Source organism: Pangasianodon hypophthalmus, chromosome 27 (genome assembly GCF_027358585.1).
Source record: "Pangasianodon hypophthalmus isolate fPanHyp1 chromosome 27, fPanHyp1.pri, whole genome shotgun sequence".
Lineage (NCBI taxonomy): Eukaryota > Metazoa > Chordata > Actinopteri > Siluriformes > Pangasiidae > Pangasianodon > Pangasianodon hypophthalmus.
The window spans coordinates 18,503,949-18,516,448 of NC_069736.1; the positions used below are offsets into that span (position 1 = coordinate 18,503,949).

At 40.4% G+C, this 12,500-nt stretch overlaps 2 protein-coding genes across 3 annotated transcripts in view; one reads left to right on the forward strand and one right to left on the reverse strand.

Moving 5' to 3' along the window:
- The window catches only part of zc3h12b (zinc finger CCCH-type containing 12B), a 12,954-nt gene extending 8,168 nt beyond the window's left edge, over positions 1–4,786 (forward strand). The window contains exons 3-6 of the mRNA XM_053230516.1: positions 1,434–1,573; positions 1,688–1,922; positions 2,031–2,137; positions 2,263–4,786. Coding sequence (XP_053086491.1) covers positions 1,434–1,573; positions 1,688–1,922; positions 2,031–2,137; positions 2,263–3,731 — 1,951 coding nt within the window. The 3' untranslated portion in view covers positions 3,732–4,786. The remainder of the gene's footprint in view (positions 1–1,433; positions 1,574–1,687; positions 1,923–2,030; positions 2,138–2,262) is intronic.
- A 7,493-nt stretch (positions 4,787–12,279) lies between these two features.
- The window catches only part of las1l (LAS1 like ribosome biogenesis factor), a 12,106-nt gene continuing 11,885 nt past the window's right edge, over positions 12,280–12,500 (reverse strand). For both annotated transcript variants that reach the window (XM_053230517.1, XM_053230518.1), the window contains exon 13: positions 12,280–12,473. In XM_053230517.1, the coding sequence (XP_053086492.1) occupies positions 12,383–12,473 (91 nt within the window). In that variant the 3' untranslated portion in view covers positions 12,280–12,382. The remainder of the gene's footprint in view (positions 12,474–12,500) is intronic.

Consider the following 12,500-nt stretch of genomic DNA (forward strand, 5'->3'; position numbering starts at 1 on the left):
ACATAAGCCAGTGGGAGTGAGAGTTGTGCCATAACTTTTCAGAATAGAAAGGTTTACAACTTGTAGCAAGTTTAGGAAATGTGAGAGGAGACAGGATTTGAGAGGACTTGAGTTTCTCTTTTTTCTTTCAGTTCAGTCAAATTTCTTTGTGTAGCACTTTTAACAATAGACATTTTCACAAAGCAGATATACAGAAATCTGGATGTAGTCTTGCTCAGATTGAAAGGAGAACATTGCCAGATGTGCCACAGAAGATGTCACTGTTCTTGAACTTGTCACCTCCCAATGAGGGAGCAGTCGAAACTTAAAATTAAAAGTCAGGTGAATGTTAATAACCAAAACGCTGCTTTGTAATCATGTACATCTGGCTAACTATACTCCTTGCTTAACGTAACCATCTTCAACCAATGTTTTGATGCTTTCTGCAGATGTGGCATCATTTACACTTTAGCTGTAGTTTGTTTTTTTTGACCCATTGCTATGGCGATACAGGTGACACTTGAAAACTGTGCATACTTTCACACAGCAGAATAAACAATTCACTGAAGGGGAAAGGACGCAGGGAATGAAAGATGCACCTTTGCTTCCCGTAGCGGTTTCTTTCCCTTCATGCTGATTTCATCTAGGAAAATATGCAAAACATGCTTTTGTGATCTAATAGAAAACAAGTGGGTGGGGCTGTCGTCTCTTCTTAGTAAAAGCACAGGTTTAACATCTCATCAACCAACATACACTCGGGCTTTTGTGGTAAACTGTCTCATTATAAATGGAAGTGAATAAGGAAATGATTTTTCCCACAACAGTGTCAGACATTTAAGCTTTATTTGAAACTTTTTAATGAAACTTTATTTAATTTCCTTGTCTAACACACTTGTCAGTAACACCTCCATCAGGAGGTGTAATAGGGAGTATTTACCTCCAAACTCCTTTTTTCCTAATTATACAGCAAATACTTCATCAGTTTAACAAGTGTGTGTGCTATACATCATGCATTGTACACCAGAAATCTAATTACACACCTATATGGTGCTACAGAAACCTCCTAACATGCTGATAAATAGTTTCAGCACCATAAAAGTGCACTACTGCCCCCTAGAGGGAGGGTCAGCAAGTGGGCTGAAATACACATTTTCTAAAAGTCAGCAAAATAACAAGCCATTTTGCTCGGAATCAAACTGGTATTGTTGATTACTTGACTGCCATCAACGAGGGTTTAGTCGTATTGAGTGGGTAAATATGAAACACACCAGCATCCCTGGCTTTTATAGCATCCTATAAAGGGCAGGACAGGTGTAGTCCGTGCTAATACACCTGTTTCGTGAAGCGGTCTATTGATGCAATTTATTAATATAGTATACGTGCTGTTGGTTGATGATCCCATGTGTATCTTTTCATGTGTGTATGAGTAACTTGGTGTCTTGGATGTTTTGTAGCCATGGAAACAAAGAGGTTTTCTCTTGCCTGGGCATCCAGCTGGCTGTTGACTGGTTCCTGGAGCGAGGACACAAAGACATCACAGTGTTTGTACCGGCGTGGAGGAAAGAGCAGTCCCGACCCGATGCGCCTATAACAGGTGTGTATGTAAAAGAACGCAGGACTAGCATGTGTGTCGTCATGTTTATATGGTTAAAGTGTGTTTCTGTGTGCCGTTAGGAGATATAACATGTGATGCCACCTCTGTCTTCAGATCAGGAAATCCTGAGAAAGCTGGAGAAAGAGAAAATCCTTGTCTTCACTCCTTCTCGTCGAGTCCAGGGACGACGTGTCGTCTGTTATGACGATCGGTTTATTGTTAAATTGGCGTGCGATTCAGATGGCATCATCGTGTCAAACGATAACTATCGAGATCTGCAGAATGAAAAGCCAGAGTGGAAAAAGTTCATCGAGGAACGGCTTCTCATGTACAGTTTTGTCAATGATAAGTAAGATACAGGGTTTATTTCTTTTTTTGTTCTTTTGGCTCTTTCAGCATGTAAATGATAACATGTCTCATGACATCATTGTAAGTTTTTGATTGTTTTTTTTTGTAGGTTTATGCCACCGGATGACCCGCTAGGCCGACATGGCCCAAGCCTGGAAAACTTTCTCCGCAAGCGACCTGTCGTCCCGGAGCACAAAAAGCAACCATGTCCTTATGGTCAGTACAGCAGTTCAGGCAACTGTGTACTATCATTATGTCATAGGTCATGCATATGCCTATATGTAAAAGTTTTATTTGAAGATTTGACATTATTGTTTGTTTTTATTTTATTAAATTTTTAGGTAAGAAGTGCACATATGGTCACAAATGCAAGTACTACCACCCGGAGAGAGCAGCGCAGCCTATACGATCTGTTGCAGACGAACTCCGAGCTTTCGCCAAGCTGTCTGCCGTCAAGACCATGAGCGAAGGTGCTCTGGCAAAATGCGGCATTTCTGGTGCCACTGCAAAAGGGGACTGTTCTGAGGTGAAACGAGTGGCGCCGAAACGTCAGTCGGACCCGAGCATTCGTTCAGTGGGCTGCGAGCAGGAGGAGCGACTCTGCCCGGCTCGGAAAGCCGAAGCTAGTTCGGTTCCATCTTTAGTGACGGCTCTTAGCGTCCCGACCATGCCACCGACAAAAAGTCACGCAGCCGGGGCATTGAACACTCGTTCCGCTAGTAGCCCAGTACCAGGGTCACTTCATTTCACACACAGCTCGCTAGAACACGCCGGAAGCATCCAATACCCTCCAATTTTGGTCACCAACAGCCAGGGTGCATCCGTGGCATACAGTGAACCTTTTCCCAAATACGATTCCGTAGTTAGTGACCATGGCTACTATTCAATGCTGAGCGATTTCTCCACCATGAGCTTAGGAAGCATGCAAGACAGCTTCTGTAGCTTAGAACAGCCAGATCCGGTCGGAGTCGGAGGAGGATATCCTGGTCGAGCTTCCAGCATTTGTCCTGAATCTGGACGCAGCCACTCTTCAGACTCATTCTCCTCCTACGGTGGAGAGATGTACTCCATGGAAGGTAGCTTGGATGACGGGATGAAGGTTCCACCATCTGCGCAATCCCAAGTGCAATCCCAAGCACAGTCCCGCTTGCAAGCATTTGCTCATGGGTTCCACCATGAAGCTTTGACGAGAGTCCAAAGTTATGGCACAGATGAACCCAAACCAGGGCCACGCAAACAATCCTCGGCCCACCTCGTGCCTCACGCGCAGCATCCGGTGGTTGGAGCTCGATCCAGTTGCCCAGGTGACTATCCTCCACTTCCCCAGAACGTGTTGCCTTCGTCCGGCCCTACTCAGCCAGGCAGATCCTTGGGAATGACACGAATGGACAGCATTTCAGATTCCCGTCTTTATGAAAGTAACCCCCTCCGGCAGCGTCGGCCCCCTCTGTGTCGAGAGCAACATGCCAGCTGGGATCCTTTGCCGTGTGGGAGTGAGCCTTACGGGTACGGAGGTTACGGATTGACGGGAGGACTCATGCCTTGCTGTGAACGAGTGATGGTTCGGAGTATGCCAGAAAAGATGGAACAGATTTGGAGGTCACCGTGGGATACGCCACCAGGACCTCACGGACCGGTGGAACCGCAAGAGCGACATCCGATCCCTGAACATCAGTACCAGACTTACCGAAACCTCTGCAATATCTTCCCAGCATACGTAGTCCACTCGGTAATGGAAAAGAATCCTCACATGACGGATCCTCAGCAGCTAGCAGCGGTTATTGTAACGAAACTACGGTCCTGTCATTGAGCAAGTGAAGGAGAAGCAGTACAACATCTTACGCATTTCCGTTTTTTTAATTTCCTAACCGGATCTACACAGCCAGTCACTTGAAAAATATAATTCCTTATCCCTCTAATCTTCTTCTTTTTGTAAAAAAAAAATCCTGGTGATCTTTCCATGTCCCAAAATAACTCATTTCTTTGCATTAGCACCATGATACAAATTAGCAATGCTACATCATGTAGCATGATTGTGGGTTGATCCATGTTTGATGACGGGCCTTGTACCAAGGTTAAAGAAATCATCCACTGGAGAATGAAGGAAGTTTGTTGTTTGATGAAGGTGTTTTAAGCAATTGAATACTTCATATTCATGCCTTTTAGGTTTTCATTTTTAGTAAATGGCAAAAAAAATGCACTTATGATACAAAGCGGAAAGCAAGACCCAAGTCTAGATCATAAAGACCAGCTGTTTTTTTTTTTTTTTTTGGTAATTTATAGTGCCGTATTTTCCAGACAATATGTTATAGTGAAAAAAAAAACGATTATACACACTGCTTTGTCGTGTTAATATAGCAGGGGCTTTTATTTTGTTGGATTATACCGCCTTGCTGGAGTACCTAAACATTACAGTTGTACATTGTATAAAACTGCTAGAGGGCAAAAAAGTGTCTCTGGAAAATACGGTAATGTTACTAATTTCAGTCATTTATTTCATAAGGAACATGAATTGTAGTACTTTTATGTTAAACACATTTAATTTTATCATTAAATTTAATTTTCAGGAAAGAAATCATAAAAAAAAAAGACCTGTAAGGAAACACGGATCAGAAACAATTGTGATATGAGTACAATTACGTATTCACTTGCACCAGTGTAAATATTGTGACTGTACGATTATCTTATGTTTTTTTTTTTTGCCTCGTGAAAAGGTGAATACGTGAAATTTCCGAAAGGAGCGTTAACTCTCGAGTACCTCAAAGCATGAACTTTGACCTTTTTAAACTTTTATGGCCTTACATCGTGTGACCTCACCACAAGTGTGTTAACGTGATATATATAAATATATATATTTTTCTGATGGTTGTTGAGGTCACCGTGTGTGTTTAGTATTTAAGCACTAGCGGTTATTTAGAGCAATTATTTTCCTGTTTTAGCGATACAACTTTGCAAAGACTACCTTGGTATTTGGAGTGAAACACCGCCGACCTGCCAAAAAAAACAAAAAAAACAAGCAAACGGCATCCCTATTTCCTCACTCGCACTAAGCCATTTTAAAAGATTATTTCACGCTGCTTAAGCAAGGCCAAAAAGATCAATGTGTGTTTGAGTGTTACATAAATGCTAGCTAGTAGCTAGCATTATATAGCCTGTTAGACGTGTTTGTTGTGCAGTAACTTTACGGAGTCTAGAAAATTTCTCAGATTAAATTTAAAAGTGTTCTTTAAGTACGTGGTCTTTAAGCTCTGTTTTGGTAACAGATTAGTATTTGGGCAGTGTACGTCATTATAGATATGACATTTTTCCAAATTTACGTGGTTTAATTGCTGGAAGTTTGAAAAGATACCGCGGCAGTGATTTATTCTGATGATTTTAACTTTGGCGTGGAAACTGCCGAGCTTGTCCACCTTGACGTCATAGATACTGTAGATACTCTCCCATTGGCTGAAAAGCCTACGTAGCTTGAAATGAATTAAAATTTAAATTTTTTTAGCTACTCAGCTTGCTAAATTAGCTAGCTTGTGTTACAACAAGGGGCTAAACATAAATAGATTTCTAGCTAATAACAGTAGCTGAGTATTATGTATATAAAATAACCTAATTAGCTAGCTAGCTGAACACTGTAACCTGGACCGGGTCCTGAAACGTCCATTTTGTAACAATGACGTCAAGGAGGACTCAGTTATTTTAGTAAACGTACGTGTAAATTTTAGCATTTAGAAATGTAGTCATTATAGCTTTAACAAGCTCCGAATTGATGCATGAGATAGTAAATCAAGAGCTCAACACTTAATTGGCTCGTTAGTCAATTAAGACGTATTGCAACTTAACGAAATTTGTGCATTAATGAAGGGACGGCAGTCGACGTGTCTCATCAGCAAAATGCTCCTGAAGAGCATCTGTTTTCTGATTGGTGCTGGGAGACAACGCCGTTCTGCCCGTCTTTGTATATTACATTATATTATTATTATTATATTAGCGCAATCTTAGCAGAATCCTTGAATGTTCCAGGCTGGGAGAAGTCTCTCTGCGTCTGGGTGGAAAAAGGAAACTTTATTTCGTTGTTGTAGTTTGCTGGGGTTTTGTTTTCATGAGCGCAGGTTACCGCTCGTGGGAAGGTTGCGACACACTGCCTACCTGTTTCTCCCTGTGCGATACACACACACACGGAACACCAGGCTGTCGTTGGGTTGTTTCTTACATTTGATTGACGGGTCGCTTGCTGCTACTTTTTTTTTTTTTTTTTGCACCCTGTTCTTTTTTTAATCCTCTCATTCTCACTTTTCCAACCGTTCCCGTGTGAAAAGCGTCCAAAAACTGAGGAATTTTAATTACTAATTTGGTCAGATACGATATCGTGATACTAGCATCGTGATATGAAAACTTAATCAGCATTTACCTCTACATAGGTTCCTAGAAAGGTTCCTGGATTCTTCCTGGAAATAATTTCCGAGGTCCTGAAAAGGTTCCTAGGATTCAAAATGGTTTAGTGTGATCTCATGCGATTTGGGACATAGCCAAACAAACTAGCTTGGCTACCATCTTCAGGCTACAATATTCTTACAATTTTAGACACACCAGTAGGTTCGTAACAGGAACTAAAAAGGTACCTGGAAGTAAAATCAGCCTCAGAACTAAAATAAACCGTAGATACTGCAGTTTAAATGTGCTAAAATTGTTCCTAGGTCCCTGAAAAGGTTCCTGGTTACCTGGAAAAGTTTCATGGTTAATGAAAATGTTCCTGCTTTCTTTAAAAGGTTCCTGGGATCCTGGAGAAAAGTACCAGGTTCCTGAAAAAGGCTCCTGGATTTCAGAACCCAGAACTTTTATGCATCTGTTTAGGAACTGGGATAAAAGTTCCTTGGTTCCTGAAAAGGGTCCTGGCTTCCTAATTAAGTTCCTTGGGCCAATTATCACTAATCACGATCGTAACAATCAGTATCGTTAATTCCGATTTAAAATATTTAGACAAATTGTGAACTTCTTTGCAGTCATTTTTAAAACTTGAACTGGAACATACCTGAACTTAAATTAAAAAAAAAGGAGAGAGAGAGAAAGGAAGCCCGTTAAATATCGAAATCAAACTTTTAACCCGAAACGTAGCCGATCAGTCAGGACACGTTTGTTGTCTTTAGCTTTGTACTGGAGCTATGATGCTACAAAGCTACGAGGCAAATGGAAAATATTTTCCTGACTATATTTGAGGTAAATGTAGCATTTTTTCTGCATATTTTATTTCCTTCCGCTTCTGAGATGCTAATTTATTTTCTTGACACGCAGCAAGTTATCACGCCTCAAATGTCTAGAAACGACCTTTGCTTGTTGATACAAATTGTATCTATTTCTTGATTGTAAAAAAATTGAACTGTACAGTATTACATATATACATATATACAAATATATAGAGAGTTATATATCTATAAAAATAGCTTAGTTTTATTTAAAAGGATTTTAAAAAAACGACATTAATGCCATAATGTTAGTGACACTATGTGTCACTAGTGTAGCCCATACAGAAGGCTTGTTTCCTGCCGGGCAAGACATCTATAGACAGGGATCTCTCTCACTTACTCACTCTATCTCTCACTCTCTATCTCTTTTTCTCTCTTTTACTCTCTTATTAAAAGACTGTACATGGCTTAGAAGTGGGCGTGGCCTATAAAACGTGGGCGTGGTTATCCACACCTGTGCGGATTGAGACTAAGCTGATGTATAATCTAATTGTTGGCCATTTTGAATACGTTAGATTGAAGTATGTTTTAACATCTCGGGGAAAAGAGACACGCCCACTTATAAAGGCCCTGACACACCAAGCCGACACCGGAGAACCGGCACCAGGTAGGAACCGTAAAACCCCACCTGGTGTACCTGTCTCAGTCGCTTTAGTGATGTAACGGTTTCACAAATTATTTACTGCAGCAGCACGTGATTCGAGATGTAGCCAAAAAAACAAGCCTCGCTACCGTATTTTTACAATTTTGCCCAATAGCAGAAAAATACTAAAAGCAGATTCCTAGGAATAAACTCAGCCAGGAACTAAAATTGGACAAGTTCCTAGGTTCTTGAGAGAGGTACTGGGTTCTTGAAATTGTTCCTAGAGTCCTAAAAAGGTTCCTGTGATCCTGAAAAGGTTCCTGTGATCCTGAAAAAGGTTCCTGTGATCCTGAAAAGGTTCCTTAGTTCCTGAGAAGGTTCCTGTGGGTTCCTGAATCCTGGTTAAAAGTTCCTGAGTTCCTGAAAAGTTTCATGGGCTCCTGGAAAAAGTTCCTGAAAGGTTTCCAGGATCCTAAAACAAGGTTAATGGGATCCTGGATAAAAGCACCTGGGTTCCTGAAATAGTTCCTGAAATAAAAGTTAGTAGAATCCTGGATAAAAGTTCCTGGGTTTAACAAATAGTGTTCTACAGTGCGGTTTTACTGAATCACGATAAAAATCGTAGTTTGTGTTTCTGGAGCTTCTGCCGATGTCTTGTTTATGCCGATACGCCGACCACCACCAGCACCACCGATACAGAACCCACCGGGAAAAATCTCCGGTCCAGTTGGCTTGGTGTGTCAGAACCCAAAGAGCTGTTCTCACGTAGGAACAGGAAGTAACGTGATTACATCAGAGATGGATAACTCTCTCTCTCTCTCTCTCTCTGTCTTTCTATTTTCTTTCATGTCTCTCTGATGTATGGATGGGGGGTAAAACACACACACACACACAGACACACACGTATACACACACACACTCGCAAAATGGACTGTATGCTACTGTCCAAATATATATATATATACACATATATATAAACATTTTTCCTTTTGTAAATACTGAAACCACTTAGATTTGCACAGTATTAGTGCTTTTTACAAGCATGCACACACACACACACACACACGCACACACACACACGCACACACACACACACACACACAGGTCGCCTTGCTAACCCCAGCTAGCTCGGGTTTCTATGTGTAATAAATAATCTGAATAAATAACTCTGGACTTTTGTGTGTACTGAAATGTGGATTCATGCAGAATTCGAATATTTCCTGTTTTTTTTTTTTTTTTTTTAAACACACCCCCTCTCTCCTGACAAGTGCATTATGGGTAATCTCAACATGGTTTGGACTATGCTTGGCTGTGAAATGGTAAAAATAGTGCACTATGTAGTGAGTCGGATGTGGTTTTGGATGTGACCGTCACCATGACGATGTGTGAGCCGAGTTCTGAGATAAATGTGAAAAAGTGGTTTTTTTTTTATGACAAGTGATTTGGGACGGAACCCAAATGAAGCAACAACACAAGAACTTCTACACAAATAGACACGTTTTGTATTGTATTGAGCTGACACACACACACACACACACGCACACTCACACATACACACACACACACACACTAAGCATGTGCCGATATTCGGTTCTCTTAGATATCACGATAACTCAAATCGGCCAGTTTAAACTTGCTTAAAGTTTCAGAGTTCCAAAAAAAGGTTTCCGTGTTCCTGAAAATGTTCCCTAATTCTGGAAACAGTTCCTGGGTTCCTGAAAAGGTTCATGGGTTCCTAAACCCCCAGTAAGCTTGATTTGTATATGAAAAAATCTTAAAGAGGTTCCTTAGAAGTCTACCAAGCTCCTGAAAAGCTCCTTCTTGCATTCCAGAAAAATTTACTGGGCTTCTGAAAAAAGTCCATGTGTTAAAAGATTGTGGGTTCCAAATAAGGTTCCTGAAAACTTTCCTAAGCCCTTAAAAACATTCTGCGTTTGTATAAACAATCCTAGATGCCTGAAAGATTCCTGAAAAGGTTCCTGGGTTCCTGAAAAAAATCACTCATGTAGTGTGTCTGGAAAAGTTCTTGGATTAAAAACTGGATTCCTATTAAAGTTCCTGAAAAGGTTCCTAAAAGCTCATAAAAACATTTATTGGTTTGTGTAAATGATTTTAGGTTTCTAAGAAGGTTTCCAAAAACATTCCTGGGTTCCTGAAAAGGTTCCAGAGGTTCCAATAAGGCTCACTGGTTTCTGAAAAAAAAATCCTGTATCCTTCCTGTTCATGACAATGTTACTGCGTTCCTGAAAACGTTCCTGTATTTTTTTTTTTGTTTTTTTTTTTGTAATCTGGGGTTCATAATATGGTTCTTGAAAAAGTTCCTAAGTTCCTAATGTTTGTGAAAACGATCCAGGGTTTCTGAATTTTTTTTTTTCCCATTTCTGAAAAGGTTCCTGGGTTCCTGAGCTCCCAAAGTTCTTTGTTTCTGAAAAAAAAAAAAAAAATCCTACAAAGGTTCCTGAGAATGTTCCTTTGTTTCTGAAAAGGTTCCTGAGCTCCCAAAAAGTTACTTGGTTTCCAGAATATCATGTGTTCCTAAAATGGTTCCTTAGAAATTTGCTGAGTTCCTGAAAAGGTTCCTGCTGTTGAAATATGCTTTATTGTGATTTATTGTGAAATGAGAATTTAATATCTGCACACACACACACACAGAGTTTTTACATGCCTGCCTTAGAGACTATATAACCCTCCGTGTGTGTGAATCCAGGACTTTTAACGCAGATGTGTGTATCGCAGCGTTCTGAAGTCGGTTCTAGAGTCGCAGCAGTGAAATCTGATTCTAGAACGTACTGAAGAACCGACGTTTCTCTGAGGATCCTCGTGTCATGGACTGCTGAGGAAGATGTAAACTAAAACCATGATTACGAGATGTGTGTATTTAAAATTTACCAGCTATCACACACACACACACACACACACACACACACACACACACACACACACAGACCCAGTCTCAGGAATGAACAGATTTATCATGAACTCCACTGAAGACGTTAATCTTGATGTTTGCTATAACGAAACGATTAAATCGCGATTTTTTTGTGACGCAGTGAAACGACCTCTTAATCGTGTCCTCAAAAACGAACTCTTCTTTTTTTCCGTTTCTTTATTGTACCGTGTTGCGTTTTGGGTTTTATTTTTTGCGCCGTTGCAGGCCGGCTGAGTGGATTTGAACACTTTGAAGTCTCGTGGTGTAACAGCGACATATGGCTAAGTGTGTTTGGTTCTGTGTCGAACGAAACACTCGCTTTTGGAAAAAAAAAAAAAAAAAAGAAAAGACAAAGCCCCCTAAAAAAAAAGAAGGAACTTTGTAACTCTTTGGGTCTGTAGACTCAAACAAAATGTAAGTCTCAATGACAAAATGTGTTTGTTTTTCTTCAATAAAGCCAAACCCTGTTGGTTACGTCAGTTTCGCCTCTTCTTGTTTTTGGTTTCTTCCCAAAAAAAAAAAAAAAAAAAAAAAAAAATGTTCTTTGCCTTTTAAGACATTTTTACTCACTGCCTGTAATTCCTCCGCACACTAGGGGGCGACACACACTCACCTCAACCACTAATCTGTCAGTTAGCCCCGCCTCCTGTGCTATGATTGGCTAATAGTTCACAAACAGTAAGCAATTACGAAGCCTGTTTGTGGAGAAAGATGACAAAAATAATTCCCAATACGTGTTGCTCTGGTTGCTATGGAGATGTGAACACATGTACACTCTTTAGAAAACTTCGAACCCTTAAAGGTTCTTCCATTGTTCCTCTAGAACACAGGGGGTACCAGTGCTCTGGAGGAACCCTTTACTGTTCCAAAAATAGTTCTAAACATAGAAATGTAAAATATTTATTAACCTCAAGGGTTCTTTGGTTGTTCCATTGATGGAACTCTTCAGTGTTTCTCTATCCAATAGGCTTCCAAGCAGAACCTGTTCACAAAGATAAGAACCCTTACTTATCAAACGAACCCCTGAAGAACCGTTTTATTCTTATAAAAGTGTAGACCAAGTGTAAACATGGTACTATTAAAGGTTCTTTGGTTGTTCCTCTAGAACCTTAGTGTTTCTGCATCAGATAGGGTTCCATGTAGAACCATTTTTGGCAGCAACGATCCCTTTAAGTTTTCAGTGAGCTCTTAAAGAACCATGATTTTGTCTAAAAGTGGAAAATTTAGAATCCTAAAGGTTTCTTTGGTCGTCCCACTGAGGGAACCCTTAAAGGTTATAGGCAGAGATCTGTAACAGGTTCCAAGTCGAGTTCTGAACAGAACCATTTAGGAGAACAAGAACCGTTAATTATCTAATGAACACTTAAAGAATCCTTTGAGAACCTTTTTTTCTACAGGTGTAGACTCTCAGATGTTTCAGAAGCCCTTAAGGCTTCTTTGGTTCTCTCTCTGAGGAAACTCCTAAATCTTCTTTCTAGAACCCTACAGTGTTTCCCTATCTGAGGAACTGAAGAACTAAAGGTTCTATCTAACAGGGTTCCAAGTAGAACCCTTTGATATCCAAAGAACCCTTAAAGAACATTCGAAGAACGCAAACACATGAGACACCGAATCGTTTTAATTCATTTGAGAATTTAATATGAAAAATTCATGCATGTGACACGTTAGACTGTAATACACACTCGTGTGTGTGTGTGTGTGTGCGTGTGTGTGTGTTAGAAGAGTTTTAGTCCGGCTTTGAGCTTGGTGATGTCATTGTGAGTCCACAGGGGTCCGTCTGATCCGGTTCTGCTCTGAAATGGCACACTGCGCACACACACACACACACACTCA